At 56.1% G+C, this 25,441-nt stretch overlaps 2 protein-coding genes across 3 annotated transcripts; one reads left to right on the top strand and one right to left on the bottom strand.

Annotated features, from left to right (window-relative positions):
• Positions 1-11,133: 11,133 nt before the first annotated feature.
• LOC133752282 (tubulin alpha-3 chain) lies at positions 11,134-15,602 on the top strand. The gene is made up of 4 exons (XM_062182754.1): positions 11,134-11,344; positions 12,110-12,258; positions 12,551-13,231; positions 15,306-15,602. The coding sequence occupies exons 1-4, from the start codon at positions 11,224-11,226 to the stop codon at positions 15,600-15,602; spliced, it is 1,248 nt and encodes a 415-aa protein (XP_062038738.1). The 5' UTR covers positions 11,134-11,223.
• Positions 15,603-16,767: 1,165 nt separating this feature from the next.
• MZT2B (mitotic spindle organizing protein 2B) lies at positions 16,768-25,433 on the bottom strand. 2 transcript variants are annotated; one of them, XM_062182206.1, is made up of 5 exons: positions 25,347-25,425; positions 24,812-24,993; positions 24,479-24,627; positions 19,161-19,289; positions 16,773-17,791 (listed from the first exon to the last, which is right to left on the bottom strand). In XM_062182206.1, exons 2-5 carry the CDS (start codon positions 24,991-24,993, stop codon positions 17,664-17,666), a joined length of 588 nt encoding a protein of 195 aa, XP_062038190.1. In that variant the 5' UTR covers positions 25,347-25,425; the 3' UTR covers positions 16,773-17,663. The 2 variants fall into 2 exon arrangements, with proteins under 2 accessions (XP_062038191.1, XP_062038190.1); XM_062182207.1 differs by lacking the exon at positions 19,161-19,289 and having other exon boundaries at positions 16,768-17,791; positions 25,347-25,433.
• Between the last annotated feature and the right edge of the window lie 8 nt (positions 25,434-25,441).

The following is a 25,441-nucleotide window of genomic DNA, read 5'->3' as shown; positions in this document are numbered from 1 at the left end:
AATTGTTCTGCTCAAAAAAACCAACTTTTAGTATCACTGATTTTCTGTATACATTATTTTCTATTTAGTTTATTGCTTGATTTGGGCATTTGCTCTTCTTTTCCAAGGTGCTTAGGTAGTTGATTTCAACATTTTTAAAAGGATGTTTGTGGCTGCATTCCTGAGGAGTACTGAGCTGTGGTTTCTTTTTCTTTGCTTTTGGCATGAGGGCAATGCTGGCCTGACAAAATGAGTTGGAAAGTGTTCTTTCCCCTTCTGGAAGAATTTTATAGAAGATCATTAATCCTTAGACTTTTTAAACTTCTTTTTGAAGTTTAAGTTTCGGTTTCTAGGTTTCTTCCTAAGCTCCACACATTTTGGATGTGTTTTTGTTTCTATTCCATTTGAGACTTTAGGGACAGGAATTGTGGTGCAGTGGGTTAAGCTGCCACTTGGTATGCGTGCATCCCGTATTGGAGTGCCTGGTGAGTCCTGGCTCCTCTGCGTCTGGGAGGCAGCAGGTGGTGACCCAAGTTCTTGGACCCCTGCCATCCATGTGGGAGACCCCGGTAGAGTTCTGTGCCTCTGGCTTCAGCCTGACCCAGGCCCAGCTGTTGGTGGGCATTTGGGGAGTGAACCAGGGGAGGGAAGATTGCCCTCTCTGTGTCACTCTGCCTTTCAAATAGAGGAAAAGCAATCAGTACACATTTAGAAAAGACCTTTTAGTATGCCATGTTACCAGTTTCTAAATATTTGTGAATTTTGCAGATATCTGCTGTTACAGACTTCTGAGTTAATTCTAGTATTCAAAAAGCATATATTTGAGTTCTTTGAAATTTTCTGATACTTCCAGTCAGTGGACAGTGTGGTCTATTTTAGTAAATGGCCCCTGTACACATGAGAAGAGTGTGTATTGTGCTGGTGTTGGGCAGAGTGTTCTAGAAATGTCAGATCCGTGTTGTTGACAGTGTCTTCGTCACCTAGATCCTTTCTGATCCTGCTTGTCCTGTCAGTAACTGAGAGGCGAATGTTCAAATCTTTAACTGATTGTGGATTCTCTGTTCTCCCTGCAGTTCTGCCAGTGTTTGCATGTTTTGAAGTCCTGTATCTAAAAGCTACACATAAAATGCATAAGTGCTTAGGACTATTAGGCATCCTGTTGGACAAACCCCTTTAGTATTATAAAATGACCCTCTTTTCCGTGGCAAACTTCTTTAACTCTCCTTGGGTTGGGCATTTAGCAAAGGGGTTCAAGATGCCAGTTAAAACATCCGTGTCCCATATTGGAGTTTCTGCTTTGAGGGATGAGGCACCTGACTGCAGCTTCCTGAAGAAGCAAGCCCTGGGCGGCAGCAGTGAAGGCTCAAGTCACTGGCCTCCCGGCCACCCACATGGGAGACCTGGAGTGTATTCTCAGCTCCCCGCTTCAGCCTGGCTCGGACCCAGCCTTTGTGGGTGTTAGGGAGTGAACCAGGGAATGGGAGTTCTGTCTCAAATAAATATGTCTACATGCATGATTTTAAAAAAAACTATTTTGCTACTATAAAACCACTCTAGGTTTCCTTTGATTTAGTGTTAACATGGCATCTCTGTCCTGTCTCTGGGTTTCTTGAAGTTTTTTGTCTTTTTTTTATCTATCTGAACCTGTATCTTAGCTAGGCATTTAATTTTAATCTATAAAGGTATTTAATGTGATGGTTGGTATGATTGGGTTTAGGCCTACCAGATGTGGCCGTCCTTGTGGTGTAATGGGTTATGCCACTGCCAGCATCCCTGTCAGAGTGCTGGATTGAGTCCTCAGCTGCCCATTTCCAGGCCAGCTTCCTGTTAAGCACCTGGGAAAGCAGCAGAAGATGGAGTGAGCACTTGAGCCCTTGCCACCCATGTGTGAAACCAGGATGGAGTTCTTGTCTCTTGGCTTTGGTCAGGCTCTGACCTGGTTGTTGTGGCCATTTGGGGAGCGAACTATCAGATCAAATATATCTGTTTCTCTCTCATATCTCTGCTCTCTGTCACTCTGCCTTTCAAATATATGAATAAATAAATAAATCTACCAAATTGCTGTTTTCTATTTACCCCTTTTGATTGTTCTACTTTTCCTGTATTTCTTTTGATAGATTTTCATTTTATTTGAAAGATAGAGGGTGATCTTCCATCCTCTCACCACCTAAATGCTCACAACAACCAGGATTGGTCAGGGCAAAGACAGGAGCCCAGAGCTCAACCTGAGCATCCCACATGGGTGGCAGGGATCCAGGTTCCTGAGCCATCACCTGCTGCCTCCCAGGGTATGCATCAACAGGAAGCTGGATCAGAAGTGAGGAACCAGGACTGGAACCAGGCACTCCAATATGAGATACTGTTGTCCCAGGTGGCAGCTTGACTGCTGTGCCAAATGCCTGCCCCTGAATAAATTATTTTCATGATTCCATTTTTCTTTATTTGCTTCATTTTTTTTTTAGTGGTTGCTTTGGGGATTATGCCATATATTTTCAATTTATCACAGTCTGCTTTCAAGTTACATTATACTATATTTAAAAATATTTACTTATGTGGCTGGCGCCGTGGCTCACTAGGCTAATCCTCCGCCTGCGGTGCCAGCACCCTGGGTTCTAGTCCTGGTCAGGGCACCGGATTCTGTCCCAGTTGCCCCTCTTCCAGGCCAGCTCTCTGCTATGGCCCGGGAGGGCAGTGGAGGATGACCCAAGTCCTTGGGCCCTGCACCCGCATGGGAGACCAGGAGTAGTACATGGCTCCTGGCTTTGGATCATCGCGATGTGCCAGCCATTGGAGGGTGAACCAATGGCAAGGGAAGACCTTTCTCTCTGTCTTGCTCTCTCTCACTGTCCACTCTGTCTGTCAAAAATTTACTTATGGGGCCAGCACTGTGATGTAGTGAGTAAAGCTGCCTCCAGCAGTGCTGGCATCCCATATGGGCACCGGTTCATCATGGCTGTTCCACTTCTGATCCAGCCCTCTGCTATGGCCTGGGAAAGCAGTGGAAGATGGTGCAAGTCCTTGGGCCCCTGCACCCACGTGGGAGACCCCAAGAGGCTCCTGGCTTTGGATCGGTGCAGCTCTGGCCGTTGAGGCCATCTGGTAGTGAACCAGTGAATGGAAGATTCTCTCTGCCTCTCTGTCTTTCAAATAAACAAATCTTTAAAAACAAAAACAAAAACATCCTCTTTGTGACCCACGAAACCATTGCCACAGTTAGAATAATGAGCATATATAGCACCCCAGAAAGTTTCCTTGGGCTCCATTGCCAGCCCTCCCACCCTCACCACTCAGTCCCTAATCTGCTTTTCTGTATTTTATATAAATAAAATCAGAGTTCTTTGGTTTGGATTTTTTTTTTTTAAGATTTATTTATTTGAAAGAGTTACAGAGAGGAGAGGCAGAAAGAGAAGAAAGATCTTCTATCCTCTGTCCCACTCCCCAGATGGCCGCAACAGCCAGAGCTGCACCGATCCGGAGCCAGGAGCTTCTTCCAGGTTTCCCCATGGGTGCAGGGGCCCAAGCACTTGTGCCATCCTCTGCTGCTTCCTCAGGCCACAGCAGAGAGATGGATTGGAAGTGGAACAGCCGCCGGGACTCGAATCGGCACCCATATGGGATGCTGGCACTTTAGGCCAGGGCTTTAACCCGATGCGCCACAGCACTGGCCCCTGGTTTGGATTCTTTCATTCACTGTAATATTTTGAGATTCACCTGTGTATTTATCAACGTGGTTCCTTTTTATTGCTATTTCTGCCATTTTTCAAAAAAAATTGCAGTGAAATCTACTTGCCATAAAATTTACACTTTTAAGAAATTCACATAGCCTTAACCACATGCATGTGTTACATAACCATCACCACTATTTCCAAAACTTTTTCCTCATCTTCAGATCTTTTCTTTACTATAATTTGCTGTTAATCCCACCCATTATACTTTTAACTTCAGACAATGTAATTTTTTTAAAAGATGTATTTGTTTATTTGAAAGGCAGAGTTACAGAGAGGCAGAGGCAATGAGACCAAGAAAGGTCTTCCATCCATTGGTTCGCTCTCCAGATGGCTGCAATGGCCGGAGCAGGGTCGATCCAAAGCCAGGAGCCAGGAGCTTCTTCTAGGTCTCCCTCACAAGTGCAGCGGCCCAAGGATTTAGGTCATCTTCCACTGCTTTCCCAGGCTATAGCGGAGAGATGGATTGGAAGTGGAGTAGCCGGGGCTCAAAACAACACCCATATGGGATGCCAACACTGCAGGTGTCGGCTTTACCTGCTGCGCCACAGTGCTGGCCTATGTATTTTTTTTAAAGATTTATTTTATTTATTTGAAAGACAGAGTTACACAGAGAGGTGGATACATAGAGGTAGAGAGGTCTTCCATCTACTGGTTCACTCCCCAGATAGCCACAAAGGCTGGAGCTGATCTGGAGCCAGGAGCCAGGAGCTTCTTCCGGGTCTCCCACACGGGTACAGGGGCCCAAGCTTTTCCCAGGTGCATTAGCAGGGAGCTGATCGGAAGTGGAGCAGCCAGGACCAGAACTGGTGCCCATATGGGATGCCTGCACTGCAGGCTGGGTCTCTAACCCGTTGCACCACAGTGCTGGCCCTAATGTACTTTTTAATCATTAAAGTGTATTTTTTAGTTATTACTTTGATTTGCTTCTTTCTAATATCAAACATACTTATTTTTATCATGTTCATTGTTTTTCTCTACCATGCTGAACAAATGGGTATGAAATATTTATTTTAATATCTTTGCTAATTCTATCATTTGTATCTTTCCGAGACTGTATTATTGTTTTTTTCTAGGCATTATAGTCACATTTTCTGGCTTTATTAAATAAATGCCTACCTGGTATTAGGTTTGATTCGATGCTGACATCATGAATTTTACATGATTGGTGCTAGATTGTTCTGGTGTCCTTTTAAATATTTTAAGTGCTTTTTTTTCTGGGATACAATTCATGCGCCAGGATCCTTTTGAGGCTTGCTCCTGTGAGGTCAGAGCAGCGGTAGCTCAGGTCTCATTTGGCCCCCACCGCCCAGGGTTCCATTCAGTGCTTTGGGAGTCCGGAGGCCTCCCTCCTTCCAGGACTGATGGCAGCCTCGGCTGTTCCCCGCCCATGTGAGTTCTGGGCAGACTCGCTCCCTCTTGCCCTTCCTGGCCTCCCACAGTGCCTTCACCCGCCTGTGCTGAGCCGCCCTCAGCTGAAGACTCAGGCGGAACGTGGGATTCCCAGAAGTTCCTGCAAGGCTGTCTCCTCCAGCGTCCCTAGCTGGCTTGGCCGCCCTCACCCTGGCCTTGGTCAGTGTTCCCTCTGCTGCAGCTTGGAGACGCCAGGTCATCCCTGGGGGTGACCACACAGCTCCCCTTGTTTCCCTGCTCCGAGGAATCAGTCTCCTGCTGCCTGTCCTGGAGCTATTGTGGCATTTATTCTGTCTGAGTTTCTCTTTTTTCCCTTCCCTCTCCCTTCCCTCTCCCTTTCCCCCTTCCCCCTTCCCCCTTCCCCTCCCCTCCCCCCTTCCCTCCAGTCCCTCCTCCCCTCCCCCTCCCTTATCCCTTTCTTTCCCCTCCTCTTTCCTTATTTGAGAGGCAGAGTTACCCTGAATGACTGCAGTGCCCAGAGCTGGGCCGATTAGTAGTAGCTTTCCTAGTCTCCCATGTGTGTACAGGGGCCCAAGCATTTGGACCATCTTCTACTGCTGTCCCAAGCCATCAGCTGGGACCTGGAGCAGCCGGGACTCAAACCAGTTTCCATACAGGATGCTGGCACTGCAGGCAGAGGCTTAACTTACTACGCCACAGTGCCAGCCTTGTCTGGGTTTCTAAGCCATTACTTAACACTGGAGAGTAAATCCAATGCTTGGGTATAAGTAAAATGGCTTGTCTTCCTGTTTTTATATTAGACATTACTTATTGACTGCTTGGAGATGACGTGAGTTTATAAAGGGTGGTGTTTGCCTGGCCTGCTGATTCAGAGGCCTGCATCGCATACTGCAGTATCTGGGTTCAGCTCCCAGCTACAGCTCCTGACTCCAGGTTCCTGCTGATTCAGACCCTGGGAGGCAGCCATGATGGCTTACGTCACTAGGGTCCTGTCGCCCACCCCTGAGACCTGGATTGAGTACCAGCTGCCAGCTTTGGCCCTGCACAGCACTGGGGTGTGAACCAGTGAATGGGAGTGTATACTTCTCAAAATAATAACAAAAAATCCTATTAAGAAATGATGGTTATATTCCTATGCAGAGTTCAGGTGTATCCATATCCCTGTAGGATAGCAGGTATTCAGATAGAAAGTGATGATGAATGTTCATGGGATATTACATCTGAAAAAATGCTTAGAAATCCAGATGTTAAGGTTTCACATGCCCTGTAGCTGCAGCTTGCCTGACAATGAGCGAGTTTCACATTTATGTTCTGGTTCCCAGTGCGAGTGTATCTCTATCCACGTGGGGCAGGCGGGCGTCCAGATCGGCAAAGCCTGCTGGGAGTTGTACTGCCTTGAACATGGCATTCAGCCATGTTGGAGTTGGGTGTTTGGCATAGCAGTTATGACATCCATGTCCCGTATAGGAGTGCCTGTTTTTTTTTTTTTTTTTTTTAAGACTTATTTATTTGAAAGTCAGAGTTACACACAGAGAGAAGGAGAGGCAGAAAGAGAGAGAGGTCTTCCATCCGCTGGTTAGCTCTCCAATTGGCTGCAACAGCCAGAGCTGCGCCGATCCAAAGCCAGGAGCCAGGAGATTCTTCCGGGTCTCCCATGCGGGTGAGGGGGCCCAAGGACTTGGGCCATCCTCCACTGCTTTCCCAGGCCACAGCAGAGAGCTGGATCAGAAGTGGAACAGCCAGAGCTAGAATCGGTGCCTATATTGGGTGCTGGTACTGCAGGCTGCAGCTTTACCTGCTACACCACAGCGCCGCCCTAGGAATGCCTGCTTTGAGCCCCAGCTGCTCTTGCTTCCAATCCAGCTGTTACTGATGTGCACCTGTAGGCAGCAAGTGATGACTCAGGGACTTGGGGCCCTGAGAGACCCGGATGCAGTTCCAGGCCGCGGACTTGGGCCTGGTCCAGCCCCATCTGTTGTGGGCATTTGGGGAATGAATCAGTGGATTTACGATGTCTCTCTGCCTTTCAAATAAAATGAAAATCTGTTAAATAAATAATTTTTATAAAAGGAAAAGTAGAACAGGCATGGTGGCTCAGTGGGTTAACCCGCTGCTTGGGATGCCTGCATCCCATATCAGAGTGCGGGTTCGAGTCCCGGCTACTCTGCTTCCAATCCAGCTGCCTGCTCATGTGATCCTGGGACGCAGTAGGTTATGGCTCAGGTAGTTAAGTCTCTGCCTGGGGCCGGACCGTGGCTCACTTGGTTGATCCTCCGCCTGCGGCGCCGGCATCCCACATGGGCGCCGGGTTCTGTCCCGGCTGCCCCTCTTCCAGGCCAGCTCTCTGCTGTGGCCCGGAGGGCAGTGGAGGATAGCCCAGGTGCTTGGGCCCTGCACCCCATGGGAGACCAGGAGGAGCACCTGGCTCCTGGCTTCGGATCGGCGCAGCGCCGGCCGTGGCGGCCATTTGGGGAGTGAACCAACGGAAAGAAGACCTTTCTCTCTCTCTGTCTAGCTCTGTCAAATTAAAAAGAAAAGTAAATTTAAGATGATCTGTACCAATCGAAAAAAGCGGACAACTTTTCCGAAGTCCACCAGAGCGGGCACTCGACCCCCCACCCCGTCTTCTGGGAGGAGGGGGTGCCCTCCTGCTCCTGTGGCCCGGAAACTCATTCCTCCTCACCAGAGCGGCGATCCGACCCTGCCGGTCTCCTGAGTGCTGCGTGGGGATGGCTTCCTGCCGGGAGAAGACGGAGCAGGGCCAGGACTGGGTCGACAGGGAGGGAGACCTCTGGGAGCGGCCATGTCCGCAAAGACCGAGCGAGAGCGAGGAGGCGAGCAGCCCTAGGGTCCTGGGGAGCGGGCGGACAGCCCACCTCCTCCTCCTCCAGGCATTCGCACACCTGGGCCTGGGTGCCGGCAGCGCCCCCAGCTCCACCACAGCGCTTCCGCCCTCACCGTCCGAGAAAGCCCCCGGAAGGCCCGGGTCTGTGCAGCCGGCGGCCACTCCGCGCCCTTCCCGCCAAACCCACACCCAATCAGAAGGCACCACAGAGCCGCTGGCCGAGCATCAGCCAATAGGACGCAGGATCCGGAGCCTTGGCCCGCCTGGAGGGGCTCCGGACCAATGACTGCCCCCCAGCGAATCCGGGGCAGCGCGAGGCTCCTAGGGGCGGTTGGGCGCGCGTGCGCCGTGGTGGCTCCGGCGGCCGTTGAAGTCCAGTAGCGGCGTCAGGCGGCTGCGGCGAAGCTCACCATGGTGGGGTCCCGGGACGGGCCCAGGCCGGCGGGCGGCCCGGGAGGAGGGTGGGAGAGGAGGCCGGGCAGGACGCGGGCGGTGCGCTCGGGTCTGAGGGCGGTGCTGGCCGGATGAAGGCGGATGGCCCTGGAGTCGGCTAAGCGGCCGGGGTGGGGGTGGGGATGTTTTATTTTTGGAAAGCGGTGCCCGCGGCGCTGGTGGAGTTGGGCAGCGTCAGGGTTGTGGGTCTGCAGTCGCGGTGGGCTCTGGAGCCTGGGGCGCTTATCCCCGCTCCTGGAGGAGCCCGAAGCGCCGTTGTGCACACAGCCATGGCTGTTCTTCCTGTGGGAAATCCCACTGAGCGGCTGCTGTGGTGGCGCCTTGGACCGGCGGCCTCGGTGAGCGCCGCTTCCGGCCGTGGCTGCTCCACTGCCGACCCAGCTCCCTGCCCGTGCGCTGGGAAGACAGTGGAAGGTGGCCCAAGTGCTGCCCAGGCAGCTCCAGGCCCCCGGCTTCGGCCCGGCCCAGCCCTGGCATTGCAGCCATTTTGGGAGTGAAGCAGCAGGTGCAAGATCTCGCTCTAACTCTGCCCTTTTTCAGGTCTTTTAAAACAAAAGTTCAACTGAGAAGTCCTAAAAAGTTGTATTCTCCATTTTGTTTGAGAGACAAAAGATCTTCCCTTTGCTGGTTCACCCCCCAAATGGCCGCGACAACGGTGCTGGGCCATGCCTGAAGCCTGAAGCCAGGAGCCCTGGTGGCAGCCGGTCTCCCACGTGTGCATCAGGAGACAGAGTACTTGAGCCGTCCCCTGCTGCCTCCCAGGAGCTGGAGTTGGGAGCAGAGCCAAAACTCAACCCAGACATTTGGATATGGGAAGCCAAGTGGCATCGTAACCAGTGTCAAGTGCCCACCCTTGAGAAGCTTTTTTTAAAGATTTATTTATTTATTTGACAGGTAGAGTTATAGACAGAAGGAGAGACAGAGAGAAAGGTCTTTCTTCCGTTGGTTCACCCCCCAAATGGCCGCTACGTCTGGAGATATGCCGATCCGAAGCCAGAAGCCAGGAGCTTCTCCTGGTCTCCCATGCAGGTGCAGGCGCCCAAGCACCTGGGCCATCCTCCACTGCTTTCCCAGGCCACAGCAGAGAACTGGACTGGAAGAGGAGCAACCAGGACTAGAATCCGGCGCCCATATGGGATACCGGCACCAAAGGTGGAGGATTAGCCAAGTGAGCCACGGCGCCGGCCCTAGAGAAGCTTTTAAAAAGCTTATTCATCGGGGCAGAGCTGAGCATAGCAGGTAAAGCCTCCTGCAGTGCCGGCCTTCCTTATGGGTGCTGGTTCTAGTCCTGGCTGTTCCAGTTCCGATCCAGCTCTCTGCTGTGGCCTGGGAAAGCAGAAGATGGCCCTAGTCCTTGGGCCCCTGCACCCACTGGAGACCCAGGAGAAGCTCCTGGCTTTGGGTTGGGCCAGTTCCAGCTGTTGTGGCCATTTGGGGAGTGAACCAGCAGATGGAAGACCTCTCTCTTCGCCTCTACCTCTCTGTATAAGTAAATAAATCTTTAAAGTAAAAAGCTACTCACTTCGAAGCAGCACACGGGATCCTAAATAACTACCCATTGAATAACCCAGTTTGTCAGCTTGCACTCAGCCATCCCAGCGGTGTTCTCTCCACAGCAGAGAAGAGAGACAGAAACGTCCCCTCTGTGAGTTCACGCCCCAGATCGCAGCCACAGCCAGGACGGGGCAGGCCAAACCCCAGAGCCTGGAACTCCGTGGGGAACTGCCACGTGGGTGGCAGGGACCCAGGTACTTGAGCTGTCACTTGGCAGCCTCCCAGGGTGCAGCGTGGTGGGGAGCCGGATGGGAAGCAGTGTCGCGGGGACTCAAACCAGGAACTCGGATAATGGGATGCGAGCCTCCCTTTCAGTAGCCTGTGCCAGATGCCTGCCCTGGAAGTGGTTTGACTGAGAGGAGAGCTTACTAAAGAAATGTGCAAGTGGGGGTGAGTGTTCAGCAGTTAAGGTGCCGGTTAACAAGCTCTGTCCCCCATCGGAGCATACAGGTCCTATACCTTCTGACTGCTGACTGCTGAATCCTGCCTCATGCACACCCCGAGAGGTGACTGGACTCCTGTGCCCACATGGGAGATCTGGATGGAGTTTCTGGCTCCTAGGCAGTTGTGGAGTGAACAGGCCATGGGAGTTCACTGTCTCTTGTGTCTAATTTCAAATACATTTTTAAAACAGAGTTATTTAGTTGAAACACAGACTTACAAGGAGAGAAAGGGAAAGCTAGAATCTTCCATCCACTGGTTTGCTCCCCAAAAGGCTGCAACAGCCATGGCTGGGCCAGGCGGAAGCCAGGAGCAGTGGCTTCATCCAGGTCTCCTATGAGGGTGACAGGAGCCCAAACTTGGGTCATCTTCCACTGCTTTTCCCAGGCTGTTAGCAAGGAGCAGAATCGGAAATGGAGCAGCTGGGATGGGAGGTGATGTTGCAGGCAGCGGCTTCACCTGCTATGCCACAGTGCTGGCCCCGGGAATTCACTGGTGATGTTACATGGCCACCAACTTTAAAATAATGTGATTTTTGTGTGACGGCAAACATTTAGGTTCTAGGGCTAACTCTGGCACTTCATAGCTAGGGTGAGCAAGGATACAAGGGTGACCTAACCATTGCAGAAAATAAAAGTTGAAAAAGCCCTAGAAACTGAAGCGTTATAAACTATGAAAGTGTGTCACATGCCTTGTAGCTGCAGCTTGCCTGACAATGAGCGAGTTTCACGTTTATGTTCTGGTTCCCAGCGCGAGTGTATCTCTATCCACGTGGGGCAGGCGGGCGTCCAGATCGGCAACGCCTGCTGGGAGTTGTACTGCCTTGAACATGGCATTCAGCCCGACGGTCAGATGCCAAGTGACAAAACCATCGGTGGCGGTGATGACTCGTTCAACACGTTCTTCAGTGAGACGGGGGCGGGCAAGCACGTGCCCAGAGCCGTGTTTGTGGACCTGGAGCCCACGGTGGTCGGTAGGTGCTCGGGCACCGGAGGGTGGGACGCCCGGCGTGGGCTCCCCTGCCCAGAGAATGGCTGTAGGAGCCCATGCTGTTGTTGAGTGAGAACCGAAAGGTTCACGATGGACAGTCTGACTGTGCGACTCGGCAACCCCCGACCCACAGCTGCTCTGCCAGCACACAGTGGGCCGCAGAGAGATGTGCCGGGGGCTGCCTCAGCCTTGGTCGGGTGGCTTCTGCAGACCCCGTGTGTGCTGGTTCCCTCCCTGCCGCCGTGCTCTGTGTGCTGCTGCGTGAGTCTTGAGGTGCATCTCCCACATGACAAGGTCAGCGTAGAGCATTCGTGTGGTTCTCCCAGCTTAGAGCGCAAGGTCGTGTGAAGGAGAGCTGCAGAGACATGGATGTGCCGGGGGATGACAGTGTCACAGCCTGGGAGGCCCAGAGCACCTGGGCAACCCCAACAGGACTGCCCAGCCAAAGCCACACTGACCTGGGCACTGCCCAATTTTAAATTATTCCTTGAAAGAAGTCGGTCCCCGTGTGAGGGGTGAGAGCTGCTCTCCCTTCACAGCAGCAGAGAACTCTGGGATTCCTTCGGTGAGTTGACCTCACCCGCTGAGGTCCATGAATTGCGTGGTGGTTTTGCATCACAGACATTTTCTGAGACACTTGTGCCCGTGGGGGCTGCAGGGCACAGCATGTGCTTTGTGGAACTGAGCAGGGCCGGCCGCGCCGTCTTGGTGAGTACAGCAGGCCCCGGCCTCCTTGGTCTCTCTGCAGACGAAGTGCGCACGGGCACGTACAGGCAGCTGTTCCACCCGGAGCAGCTGATCACCGGGAAGGAAGATGCGGCCAACAATTACGCCAGGGGCCACTACACCATCGGCAAGGAGATCGTGGACCTGGTGCTGGACCGCATCCGCAAACTGGTACGGGGCGCCCTGGTCCCGCACAGCTGTGGGGTGGCAGGGGAGGTCGCGCCCCAGACTCAGGCCAGGATCAGGAGCCGACCGAGCCTGCAGAGGCCTCCTCCGCGGAGGGTCGTGTGGGACTCGGCGTGGGTCTTATCGTGTGCTGCTTTGCTTCTGCTGTAACACGTGCTCACCGCGGGCGGTCTGAGTCTGTGTTAACTTGCAGAGGCCAAGAGAAGTGAGCCCGGCTGGGGGCAGGTGGGCGGCGTGGCCTGCCCGGGCCCGGCTCACGCTGTGTGGTTTCTCGCAGGCGGACCTGTGCACGGGGCTGCAGGGCTTCCTCATCTTCCACAGCTTCGGGGGCGGCACCGGCTCCGGGTTCGCGTCTCTGCTCATGGAGCGGCTGTCGGTGGACTATGGCAAGAAGTCCAAGCTGGAGTTTGCCATCTACCCGGCGCCGCAGGTTTCCACGGCCGTGGTGGAGCCGTACAACTCCATCCTGACCACCCACACGACCCTGGAACATTCCGACTGTGCCTTCATGGTGGACAACGAAGCCATCTACGACATCTGTCGGCGCAACCTGGACATCGAGCGTCCCACATACACCAACCTCAACCGCCTGATCGGGCAGATCGTGTCATCCATCACGGCCTCCCTGCGGTTCGACGGGGCCCTGAACGTGGACTTGACGGAGTTCCAGACCAACCTGGTGCCGTACCCCCGCATCCACTTCCCGCTGGCCACCTACGCCCCGGTCATCTCGGCGGAGAAGGCCTACCACGAGCAGCTGTCCGTGGCCGAGATCACCAATGCCTGCTTCGAGCCGGCCAATCAGATGGTGAAGTGCGACCCTCGCCACGGCAAGTACATGGCCTGCTGCATGCTGTACAGGGGCGACGTGGTCCCGAAGGATGTCAACGCGGCCATCGCCACCATCAAGACCAAGCGCACCATCCAGTTTGTGGACTGGTGCCCGACCGGCTTCAAGGTAGGCCTGGGCCGGGAGGTGTCACCCCGTCAGCGGGCAGCAGACCTCCGGGAGAATGCTGTCTCCACGCCCACACCCATGCCCAACTGGGAGACCACCCCGTGGGTGTTGGCCAGGCTCAGGTCATGTGTTAGTGAACCAGAATGGTCATGTAGTCTGTGACATCTGTCAGTCTTAACTTTGTGATCATCACAACTGTATGTGGTCAGTGTGTGTGTGTGTGTGTGTGTGACAGAATAGGCTGTTATCTGAAGAATTTTTGTCCTATTCTGGGTGGTAGCATTACTGTGGGAAATGCAGGTTAGACTTAGAAGAGTTTTTAGGAGCATTTTGGTGTTGGGTGCAGTGAGTGTGTGTGTTTTAATTCTGAGTATCTCTACAGCCTGCTGCCGCTTCATTGTCCTAGAAAGAATTTCCAGGTCCCGTCCTGTGAGTGTTTGGTTTAACAAAAAACCCATCAAGAGCCATTAGCAATAAAAATGGCCACACTGGGGCCAGTGCTGTGGCTCACTTGGTTAATCCTCCCTCCGCCTGCGGTGCCGGCATCCCATATGGGCGCTGGGTTCTAATGCCTGTTGCCCCTCTTCCAGGCCAGCTCTCTGCTGTGGCCTGGGAGGGCAGTGGAGGATGGCGCAAGTGCTTGGGCCCTGCGCCCGCATGGGAGACCAGGAGAAGCACCTGGCTCCTGGCTTCGGATCGGCGCAGTGCTGGCCGTAGCAGCCATTTGGGGAGTGAACCAACAGAAGGAAGACCTTTCTCTCTGTCTCTCTTTCTCAACACTGTCTATATTTCTACCTGTCAAATAAGGGGGGGAAAAAAGTGGCCACTCCTTCATTTCTCTCTTCGTAAGCTTAGAAATTCTAGGCTGGGTTTTCCTGAAGCACAAAACGTGTGGCCTGTTCCCTGGTGACGGTGCATGGCAGAAGCCTCGCACCTCCCAGCTTTTCCCCTTGTGGATCACCGAGTCCCGTGCATCCTGCCTGTCCTGGGTTGGCCTGGCCTTGGCCTTGCTCTGGTTCCACCACAGCAGTGGGTTCCTCTCTGGGGTTTCTTCCTCTCGGGGTCAGCTCCCTCAGCTCAGGGGCTTGCGTGGTTGGTGAGCCGGCTTCCTGACGGGCAGGGTTTTGTGGGAGCACAGCCACGCGGGTACACGTAGGTGTTGTCTGCTTCAGCTCTTACAGGACAACAGCAGGGCTGAGAAGTGGTGACCGGGGCCGTGTGGCCTGGGAAGCCGAGCATTTGTACCTTCTTACCCTTGACCCAGGATGTCTGCTGACTTTGTACCCTGCAGCCAGAGCAGCTGCCAGTCCCCACTGGATGCCTCCCCTTTGGTTTGAACCTTGGTCTGTCCCCAACCCCAACTTAAGCACTGACACCACCTCCTGCCACCATAGTAGCACCCTTTATGTGACCTGTGACTGTTGACCTGTCACCTTGGCACGTGCCAGTGAAGGCGTGTTTGGGGCATCAGCAGGGTGTGATCTTCCCTGGAGAGAGCCTGGTTGCAGACAGACGGCCCCTGCCTACCGGTCCTCGGCCTCGCTGTGATGTAGAAGTAGAAGCTGCACTTTGGATTCTGATCTCCTGGGCTGGCAGGGCTGTCTTGTGTTGCCAGTGGCTTTCAGAGGCAGGGGTTGCAGAAATCACACGAGCTAGTCAGCACTTCGTTGTAAAACGGGTTTTGTGCGAGCTGATTTTGCCCGACTGTCGCCTGGGGTCTGGGTTCTGAGCACATGCAAGGCGGGCAGGGCTCGGCTCTGCGGTTCAGTAGGTCAGGAGCGCTGACGGCACTGGTGACTGGTGATGGCTGTACTGACAGAGCTCCCGAGTGAGTGGAGGCGCCCTTGCCTGCTGCATCTGAGGGGGACGCTTCAGCTGCAGACCCCATCCCCACCTGTGGAGAGGAAGATCCTCCACGTACGTGGCCAGGGGCACCGTCTCCCACACCCGGCCTTGCAGGACGCTAGGTTCCCTGGTCATCAGCGGGTGCCTCCCGTCCTCCAGTGAGGGCAGGCGGCCGCCATTCCGGCTTTGGTAGACGCTTCACTGATGCTTCCTCCTCCTCCTCCGGCAGGTGGGCATCAACTACCAGCCCCCCACCGTGGTGCCCGGGGGCGACCTGGCCAAGGTGCAGCGGGCCGTGTGCATGCTGAGCAACACCACGGCCATCGCCGAGGCCTGGGCCCGCCTGGACCACAAGTTCGACCTCATGTACGCCAAGCGGGCCTTCGTGCACTGGTACGTGGGCGAAGGCATGGAGGAAGGGGAGTTCTCCGAGGCCCGCGAGGACCTGGCCGCCCTGGAGAAGGATTACGAGGAGGTGGGCGTGGACTCCGTGGAGGCGGAGGCCGAGGAGGGGGAGGAGTACTGAGGTTTTCGGCCATCTCAGCTTGGCTGCTCCCTGGTTTACAATTAAAGTTTATCTGTATAAACTCCAAACCTGGCTGTCTGTCGTCTCTGCCCGCAAGGGTGCCTGGGGAGATTCTAAATCCAAGCTTTCAGCTCACAGAGGTAGTTTTTCTCCATTGATTTTGCTATGGGGGCCTCCTCTGTGGATGAAATGGGTTGACTGAAGTATAAGAACTGGAGGGTTCTCGTGTGAGGTCCGGCTAGGGATGTAGGAGTTCTCTGAACTGTGGGTCAGGACGTCTTTGGGAAAGGGTGTTACTGAACTCTCTGTGGCATTCAGGACCCCCTGAAAGGCCCCAGTGCACACCGTGACCTTCCTGCTGCATGGAACCAGGAGGCACGCTCCCTGCCTGCTCTCTGCCCGGCAGCAGGAATGGGTCTGGGAGGAGCGCCACACCTTTCGCCCCAAGTGAAGGGTGTTGACGCTTGTTCATAAAAGGCCTGGCAGTGTGGCACAGTGGGTTAAGCTGCCTCTCACAACCCTGGTGTCCCGCACTGCAGTGCTGGTCTGAGTCCCAGCTCCCTGGTTATGTCCCTGGTAAGGCAGGGGATGATGGCCCAAGTATTTGGGGCCCTGCCACACCTGTGGAAGTCAGGATGGAGTTCCAGGCTCCTGGCTTTGGCCTGGCCCAGCCCCGGCTGTTTGGGGAACGAGACTCCTGCATTTGCGGAATGAACCAGAGGATGGAAGATTTCTCTTCCTCTCCATACTACTTTGCCTTTCAAATAAAATTTTTTAAAAAGAAAAGGGAGGGGGTTGCCAAGCATTGTGGTACAAGAGGTTAAGCCACCCCTTGCAAGGCTCGAATCCCATTATCAGCACTGGCTGAAGCCTTGGCTGCTCCACTTCTGATCCAGCTCCTTCCTAATGAGCCTGGGAAAGCAGTGGAAGATGGTCCAAGTGTTTGGGCCCCTGCACCTACGTGGGAGACCTGGAAGACTCTCGCTTTGGCCTGGCCCAGCCTTGGCTATTGCAGCCATTTGGGGAATGAACCAGGAGGTAGAAAATGTGTCTGTAACTCTGCTTTGAAATAAATAAGTAAATCTTAAAAAAAAAATAAAAATAAAAAATCTTGCTCTGTCTCTCCCTTTCAAATAACATACAAAACACATGAGAAGGACCTGTGATTTTTATCCCCGGGGAAGCTAAGAAGGCACCTGCCAGTTCAGTGGATGCCAGCCAGACACAAGACTCCTCGGACAGTTTATTACCCAGCACACGGCAAGCAGCATGAGAATCAACAGATTTGCTCAGTTCCCCTTGCCCCAGGCCCCAGAGGTGAGGACGGCCTTGGGTATCTGTGGGGGTGACAGGTGTTACAGCAGAGGAAACCTGTACTGGGGGGGGTCTCAGGCTCAGCGCCCAACCTTCAGCTCATGCTTTCAAATGTGGGTGGTGACAGCCTCCACCTCCTGGGACAGAGTTGGAGATGAGACAGAACAGAACCTAGCCTGTGGCAGTGCGGGGTTACCTACATGCATAGATAAAATAGGAAGAGGCAAATGGAGAAAAACACCGAGGTGGGTGTTGTACAGTGGGTTACGCTGCCGCCTGCAACACTGGCATCCCATACGAGTGCCAGTTCAAGCCCCCGCTGCTCCACTTCCCATTCAGCTCCCTGCTCATGTGCCCAAGTCCTTGGGCTCCTGCCACCCATGTGGGAGACCTGGATTGGAGTTCCTGGCCCAGACCCAGCTGTTGCAGGCATCTGGGGAGTGAACCAGGGGATGGAAGATTGATCTCTCCCTCTGCCTTTCAAGTAAATAAGACTTTTTTCTTTTTAAAGGAAGGCCTGACAATACATGCATTTTTCTCTCAGGCCCAAGAGGTGTGAAGTCTGTGGTCCAAGTCACTCCGTGAGTTCAGCTGTAGCTTAACTAGGACCAGCACACAGAACTCTAAGATTCAAACCCTTGATAGTGCACTTCTGAGCTATTTTTAACCCAAGGAAAACAGCACTTAACCTCAGCTGGGAGGGTGGTGGAGCCACACAGGCTGGCGTGACGACCCCCTGCTCCTGGCCTAGGAGCTGTTCCGAGTGGGGCTCTTTCCGGTCCCGGCCCCCTTGGGCAGCCTGGTGGCACTGGGCTGGCGGGGCAGCCTCTGGCTGGAGCCCTCTCGGCCGCTGCGTTCCGCCAGTTTGTTTCTCCCTGGAGAGACACAAGAGTTAAATGTCAGGAGCAGGCACACCCCCGTAGCCGCAGCCCACCACATGCACTCCCTGGGTGGTGTTGCTGGCAGGGCTGTTTTGGCCCAGGGTCCCAAGGCTCAGCACTGCTCAGCTAGCACATCCCAGAGAGGCCCTTGGCCGCGTGCAGGAGGCCCCGTAGGCAGCAGTGGTTGGAAAGCACACACACCACAGGTCCGTCCGGGGGAAGGTGAGCCTGGCGGGTCTAAGCGGTATCCCCCCCCCCCCCCCCGATCCTGCACTATGCAGCCGCCGCACCCTTCCCAGAGCCCCTCTGCACTGACCCGGCAGAGCCACCTCCAGCAGCCCGACAGGCAGGAAGCACAGCAAGGGGAGGTTCTGACTGATCTGGGAAGCTGTTTCTCGCGCACTGCCACATGTTCTGCACACCCAGTGGTCTTGCCCTTGGCACTGCCTGCCGATTTCACAACTGAGTCCCTGCTGAGGCTCAAATACACTGACCCTGTCGTCCTGACCGCTAGGTCGTCACCCTTGGATGCAGCCACTGGCGCAAGAACGCCTCGATTCTAGCAGGTGTACTTTTCACTTGTGTATTTTTGTGCCGATAGCCGGAAGGATCTGCAGCCGCACTTGGGCCAGGACCTTATTGTTTATTTTACTAGGGACAGAGAGAGCTGCCATCTGCTGGCTCGCTTCCCAGATGCCTGCACCGTCTGGGCTAGGCGAAAGCCGTGAGCTAGGAACACAGGCCAGGCCTTCCATGCGGGTGGCAGGGACAAACCTTAATTCATCGGTGCTGCCTCCCAGGGTCTGCGTTCGCAGGAAGCTGGAGCCAGGTCTGGAACCCAGGTTCTTCATTATGGGATGCAGGTCTTAGTGCCCGGGCCCAACGCCCACCCCCAGAGCCTCACTTTAAAGGACTGGCTTCTCCGAGGCTCAGGTGCCAACATCGTCAGCAAGACCACAGACCCTATGAGGACCACGCATGTCCGGGGGCAGCCCTGTCCCGTCCCTCCCACGTGCAGTGCCTCAGCCAGGCTCTCTGCTCCAGCCTGGCAGGGTCTGTCCCCTCCCCCCTTTCCCGTGTTCTGCCTGCTCTGACCCAGCCAGCTGCGTGCTTTCCCCTGCAGCCTTGAACCCAAGCCAGGGCCTGACTGTTGCAGACACTGAAAAACTTGTTTAGGCTGTTGCCTGAAACCCTGGGGAAAAAAAAACAAAAGGTGCTAAGCGCGTCCAAGCCGTGAGCCTCCTACCTGCAGCCCGCGGCGCCCTCAGGAAGCATGCTGTGCCCCTCGGCAAGCTCCCCTAGTGAACCGTGTGGGCTGCTCCCCCTAGCATTCAGCACTTCCTTTGGAGTCAGCTGGCCTCACCTCGGGACAGTTTGGGACCGTCCCTTTCGGGAACTCCCCTGCCGCCACTTTTGGGGTGACTCCAGCCGTGGGTTCGGACCTTCGATCCCCGTTCTTCCCCAGCCTCTTCATCAAGTTTAGTCAAATGGCCTGCAACGGGGAATTGTGAGTTCTTGGAGGAAAGAGATGCCACGGGGCGCCCTTGGGGTCCTTGAGCTCACTTGGCACCTCAAGCGAGCCGCGGCACATCCAACTCACTCAGCGTCGTCTCTTAACCGGCTCCGACACTTCCTCCCATTCCAGCAGGGTCAGGACAGCCCTCCCTACAAGAACTGGAAAAGTTCTCCCTCGGAGAGCGAGGGGGTCTTTGCTGCCGGGGGGCGGGTACAGGGAAGGCAGAGTTACAGTGGTGCTGGCCTCTCACCCTCCTACGGTTTCCCTGCCCTGCTCCCCTGGGCTCCACACACTTGCCTCAACCGTGATGCAGTAACAGGTTACCCAGAGCCGAAGGGGGAAGCAGACAGGAGCAGGTGAGCAGACTGTCACATATCCTCTACCGCTACTCTGGTCCCTGCTGATGGCTCAGTGGACAAGGGTCCCTTCTGTGGGTGGCTGGGCCCTGCTAGCCTGCAGCACCTCCCACAACATGCCGGGCTAAGGCAGAATGGGAGCTGCTGCAGCAGCTGGCCTGGCCCTGGGTGCTCGGGTGCCCATGCACCTGTGGTGCAGGGCTTTGTCACAGCCAGCTCACCCCCAGCTAGGCACAGGTGTCTGGACATAGGCATGACTGCAGCCAGCTTCTGCGGCCTGCCACGGTTTTCTGTGTGGACCAGGAATGTGGTTCAGAGCCAGTGGGTCTGGGGTCTGCACCGAGGTGGTGGGGAGGCCTGAGCAGCGCTTTGCAGTGGAAGAGCTTCAGTCAGCCCAGCTCCCTTGGTGGGGTTATTAAGGTCAGACGGGTAGAGGCTTGGGGCCACAGATGCTTCTAGGCCTGGCCCCTGGAGGGCCCTCTCGAGGTGCCAGGGACAAAGGCCATTGAGTGATAAGAATGGCCTGGCTTCTTATCTTTGAAAACCAGTGCTCCTGCTGACCCTGCAACCAGCCGGCATCCACTCGGCATTCTGGGACATCCTAGAGGAGCACGGAGCATCCCTGCAGCTGGGGATGGGCCTTTCTCCTCTTGCGGGAGAGCGCCACCTTGTGGTGCTACAGGCTGGTGAGCATTCGTGTTAGGAAGGACAAGGAAAACCCTACAGGCCCAGCTCCGGGAGCCAGTCAGGCCCAGTCAAGGTGTGAGATCACACTGGACGGTGGTGGCTACACAGCAGGCCGCCTCCAGCATCTTCATGAGCACACAAAATACCCTGGTGGGGGACAATTCAGCTCCCCAGGAAAAGGTCACAGCTTTTAAGGCTGACGGGCAGGGGACCAGGAAGGTCCCAGTACTGCCGCCCCCTGTGCAGCCGGCTGACACAGCAGGGACCTAGTCAGTGCTTCCAGAACACACACAGACCCGGCAACAGGCAGACACACAACAGGGATGTGCACAGGTGTGCTCCAAACTCAGCGACACTTCCGGGGGAAGTGTCCTTCCCTGTGGGTGGGCCCGTGGCCTGTCCCCCACCCCAAGCGCATACCCCTTATTCGGGGTTGCTGCAAAAACATGTCACAGTTGAAATGCTGGGGCAGAGCCGCCCTACAGGGTACAACTTGAGCCACACAGGTAATTTCGAGTTTTTCTAGTAGCCAATTAAAAGGCAAAAGGAACCGGGCAATTACTTCAAATACTGTGCTTTAATTACCCAAAATAGCCAACATACAGTTGGCCGTCTAGATCCATGGATTCTGCGTCTATGGATTCAAGTAACTGTGTTTTGGAAACATCCAGAAAAACAACTGTGTCCTGAACATGCACACATCTCTTTGTTGCCATTATCCCCTCACCCAGAGTAAAGCAACCATTACATAACATTTTCATTGTATCAGGCATCGTGAGTAATTAAAGTCTACCAGAGGTGCTGGCGTGGTGCAGAGGGTTAAGGTGTGGCACCTTCTATGAGCACAGGTTCAAGTCCTGGTTGCTCCACTTCTGATCCAGCATTCCTGATAACGTGCCTGGGAAAGCAATGGAAGATGGCCCAAGTGTTTGGGCCCCTGCCACCCTCGTGGGAGACCCAGCTGTTGTGGCCATTTGGGGAGTGAACCAATAGATGAAAGATCTCTTTCTAACTCTACCTTTCAAATCAATCAATCTTTACAAAATAAAAGTGGGGCTGGTGTTGTGGCACAGGTTAAGCCACCACCTGCAACACTGGCATCCCATAGGAGCAGTGGTTCAAATTCTGTTGCCTCACTTCTGATCCAGCTCCCTGTTAATGCACCGGAGAAAGCAGTGGAAGATGGCCCAAGTCCATCTTCCATGGGAGACCTGGATGGGGTTCCAGGCTCCTGGCTTCAGCCTGGCCCAACCCCAGCCACTGCAACCATCTGGGGAAGAACCAGCAAATGGAAGATCTCTTTCTGTGTGTATTTCTCCCTCTCTCTGTGACTCTTTCAAATAAATATTTTAGTAAATAAATAAAGACGACCAAAAAGTAAGGCCAGCACTTGGCCTAGTGATGAAGACGTGGGTTAGAATGCCCCATCCCATACCAGTGCCTGGGTCTGTCAGGCCTCTGGCTCCTGACTCCGGCTTCCTGCTAACGCAGACCAAGAGGCAGCGGCGATAGCTCAAGGAGCTGGGTTCCTGCCATCCCGTGGGAGACCTGGTGCCCGGGCCAGGACGGCAGCTGTCTCTCTATAGCAGTAATGTCTGTGGGGCGATGTGTGTGCAAAGGCTGAGCCGTTTTACGTAAGGGACTTGAGCATGTAGGGATTTTGGCATCTGAGGGGCTGTTCTGGAACCACTCCCCTTTAAGCAACTGTGTTTCATCTCAGCATGGCAGCAGGATGTAAACGACTCACTCCCCAGCACCTCTCGGGGACCCAGTGTGTGCCTGCCCACACGCCGTGTCTTCACCACGCCAGCCACGTGTGGCCTGTGGCCCAGCTCCTGTGATTCCACACGTCCTCCACTCACCCAGCTTTCACCTTACGCGTCCTGAACAGACACCTTTGCAAAGACATGTGATTTCTCTAAACAGGAAACCCCCAACTGGACTTTAATTGCCCTTCCATGACTGCAGTCTCACTGTCCCTCTGTGCTTCTGTGGTCTAACTGCCCCACCCCATTCTCTGGATGGCTGGGGGCCAGGGGGCCAGGAGGCTCCATCATGCCCGCTGTAGTTTATCAAGTCCCAGAGCGGGCTGCCAGTCTGAGGCCTGGGGCAGCTCCACGCCCTGAGTCCCGTGGGAATCCTACGGGCGGTTAACCCCAGTGATCCCAGACCCCCAACGGTCCTGCTGGGCCGTCACATCCCTTCCAGTTGGGTCACTCTGACAGCTCCCTGGGCTTTCTCCACCCAGACTCTGCTGCACGGTCTGAGTGGCCGGATGTGGTGACACACAGGCCTCCGAGACCTCCCTGCCTGCCTGGCGGCCCCAGCACTGGCACAGTTCCAACCTCCTTGCCTCCTGGGGCTCCCCTCTGCCCCCACTGGGCATCTCCCTGGAGCCTCCAGATCCTGTGTCCTGGACTTCTAAGCACTTCCAGGACCGAGCACTAGTCAGTGCCACCATGGGTCCCAGCGCGGCCACCTCAACCCTCCGTGGTGCTCTCGGTGCCAGCACCCAGGGTTGCCAAGCTAGCAGCATCATTTGAGGGATGAGGACTCCCAGCTCCAGGAACACCCCGCGACACCTCCTCCCAGCCTACAGCCAGCTCAGCCCGCGGCCCAAACTCTAGGGGGGACCAGGAGGTGGACTCTGTGGGGAGGTCATGGTGTGTGCAACCAGAGCAGCCCTGGGCTCCCACACACCGCTCGCTCCGGTGCCCAGCATCATTAACACCTGGCGATGACAGGAAGCAGACAGGAGGGGGACTCAGGTTTCTGACCGTGTCTTCCACGACATTCACAAGATGCTGCCCAGGAGGCTCGATGGAGGCAAACTTACCATCCAGGCAGTGGACAGCTTCTGAGAATCACCCTGCCTCACCCCACCCCTTGGCCTGCCCTCCTCCCCCACCTCCCCACCCAGAAGAGGGGAGAGCACTGGACAGCGGGCAAACCTCACTCCAGAGGCAGCCTCTGGGGGTGCAGGGGTGCTGATCCCCCCCGACGCCAGGCAGGCTGCACGTTCCGCAAGTCCTACAGGACCGTGCCTCCGACAACAACCCAAGCTGGAAACCGTGCCCAGCCTCCAAGCCGGGCCGGCCGTGTGGTCCTGTGGGCTCGGGGCTCACGGCTGCTCTGGCACTCTGCACAGACACCGGAGGGCACCAACCCACCCCGAGAGAAGCCAATGAACGCGACCTGCGAAAGGAGAGAACAGGCAGCAAGAGAACCGGAGGGGAGCAGGGGGCCCCGGAGAGAGAGGCGAGGGCGTGGCAGCTGGGCCGAGGAGCAGAGCCGGAGAGGCCGCAGGCCGCGGGGCCGAGGACAAGGAGGGCCTTGCCGGGGGGCTACTGTTCCTGGCAGAGGGGAAGGAGGCCTCTGGAGGTCAGAGAGAGACACAAAGAGAGCACACAGAGCGTGGGTCAGCGAGGAGGGCCGCGGGCAGGTGCCCGGGGCCTCTCGCTCAGCGCAAGGTGCACAGGTGCCCCAAGCCCTGGTCACTCCCTGCACAGGGGCCCCGGCCTGCCCTCTGCCCCTCCTCAGGACACCCGGGAGGGTGTCTGGGTGCTGCCAGGCAGTGGGAGCTGGCCCTGGACCCCGTTCCCTCTGCTGGGGAGGGTCCAAGGATGACCCGAGCACCAGCAGCAGCAACACACAAGGAGGAAGAGTGGGAGCCAGTCACACTCGACGTCACCAACACCTGCTCATCCCCCAGTCAGGCAGTGACAGTGAGGGAACCCTTCAAACCTGGGACGCCAGGGGGTCTTGTGCTCCCCTCCCCCGCACTCTGCCTGGGGGAGCCGGAGGGCTGGGCCGGGGTGGGGACCAGGTGAGGGGGTGCCAAGAAGGCTTGTGCCTGCCCTGCCCCCTAAGCAGTTCCACATCAGCGCCGATGGCGCAGGGGCAGGGACCAAAAACCAGGTCTGAGGCGTGACAGCAGGAGTGAGGATGTGCCTGGGGCAGCAGGGCCCTAGCCTGGGGACACCCACACTACGACCACCTGATCTGCAGGTGCACGTGCAAGGGTTATCCGTGACGCCAGGGCACAGGGGCCTGGCCACTCGGGGCCAAACCCACCCTCCTCCCTGCCAACCCGGCAACCGCTGCCCCCCCAAGGGTTCTGACCTCGGGCTTCGGGAACGCCTGATGCGGGCAGAGACAGGGCCGCGGGGTCCGGGGGCTCGCTCGCCAGCCTCTGCCCGGCACACATGGACTTCAGCATCTGGAAGACGGCGAGCGGGGCCACGTTCAGGTTCAGCAGGTCCACCAGGATCCTGGCGAGGACAGATGCGGGGCGCCGTGAGCCCTCGCAGTTGCGGGAGCGGCCCCAGCCACCGGGGGGCCCTCAAGATCCAGGGGGTGAGGGTGGGGGTCTCTCTTGGACCAGCAAGCCCGAGCCGGGAGGGGGCCTGGAGCGCAGGCGAGTCTGGGGGTGGGGGCGGGGCCCGCGCCGCTCACTTGAACACGTCGGGGTCGATGGCGGCGCCGGCCGCTTGCGCCAGCTCGTACAGCTCCATCTCCTCGGCGCTCAGCACCTTCTTCCGCCGCAGCGCGAGCTTCTGCAGGGTCGCCGCCTCCAGCCCGGTGCACGCCCCAGAGCCGGGACCCGCGCCCGCCGGCGCCGCAGCTGCCGACGCCATCTGCACCGCAGCGGGGAAGGTGAGCGCCGGGACCCCGCGCCTTCCCACCCGGGCCCGCCCCCAGGCGCCGCCACAGCGCCCTCTACCGCCCGCCGTGCCCCCGCGGGCCGGCACATCCGGGCCACAAGCAGGCCCCTAGGCGGGAGGGCAGAAACCCGGGGCGACCTCCACGTCGTGGCTGGAGCCCGACATTTGTGGCGCTCCTGCTACCTGCCAGGCAGTGTTTCAGGAGTGGGGGGCTGCTGTGGAGGGACGCAGAAGTCCACTCCCCGAGGAGCAGGTCATGCTTGCCTGGCATACAGTGGGCGCTCAATAAATGCCCATGGGATGAAGGGGTTCAGTGTAGCGCGTACTTGTCTGTTCCGCGCCGGGGATCGAGCACGGCGGGATCGATCGAGTTAACGGTTTCTGCTTCCGCTCATGCGCACTTTTTGCCGCGGATAAAATG

The sequence above is a fragment of the Lepus europaeus genome, chromosome 23 (assembly GCF_033115175.1).
Source record: "Lepus europaeus isolate LE1 chromosome 23, mLepTim1.pri, whole genome shotgun sequence".
NCBI lineage: Eukaryota > Metazoa > Chordata > Mammalia > Lagomorpha > Leporidae > Lepus > Lepus europaeus.
Note: the sequence above shows the minus strand (reverse complement) of the source record. Positions and strands in the feature narration are given on the sequence as shown.

Bases quoted from the DNA above. Each gene is read 5' to 3' on its own strand.
- MZT2B (XM_062182206.1), bottom strand. From the start codon at position 24,993: ATGGCGTCGGCAGCTGCGGCGCCGGCGGGCGCGGGTCCCGGCTCTGGG. The intron at 19,290-24,478 runs GTCAGAACCCTT...TCCCCGTTGCAG, and splicing joins AGGCGTTCCCGAAGCCCGAG to GCCATTTGACTAAACTTGAT. The intron at 17,792-19,160 runs GTGAGGCCAGCT...GTGTCTCTCCAG, and splicing joins CGGTCCCAAACTGTCCCGAG to GGAGAAACAAACTGGCGGAA.
- LOC133752282 (XM_062182754.1), top strand. From the start codon at position 11,224: ATGCCAAGTGACAAAACCATCGGTGGCGGTGATGACTCGTTCAACACG. The intron at 11,345-12,109 runs GTAGGTGCTCGG...GTCTCTCTGCAG, and splicing joins CCTGGAGCCCACGGTGGTCG to ACGAAGTGCGCACGGGCACG. The intron at 12,259-12,550 runs GTACGGGGCGCC...GGTTTCTCGCAG, and splicing joins TGGACCGCATCCGCAAACTG to GCGGACCTGTGCACGGGGCT.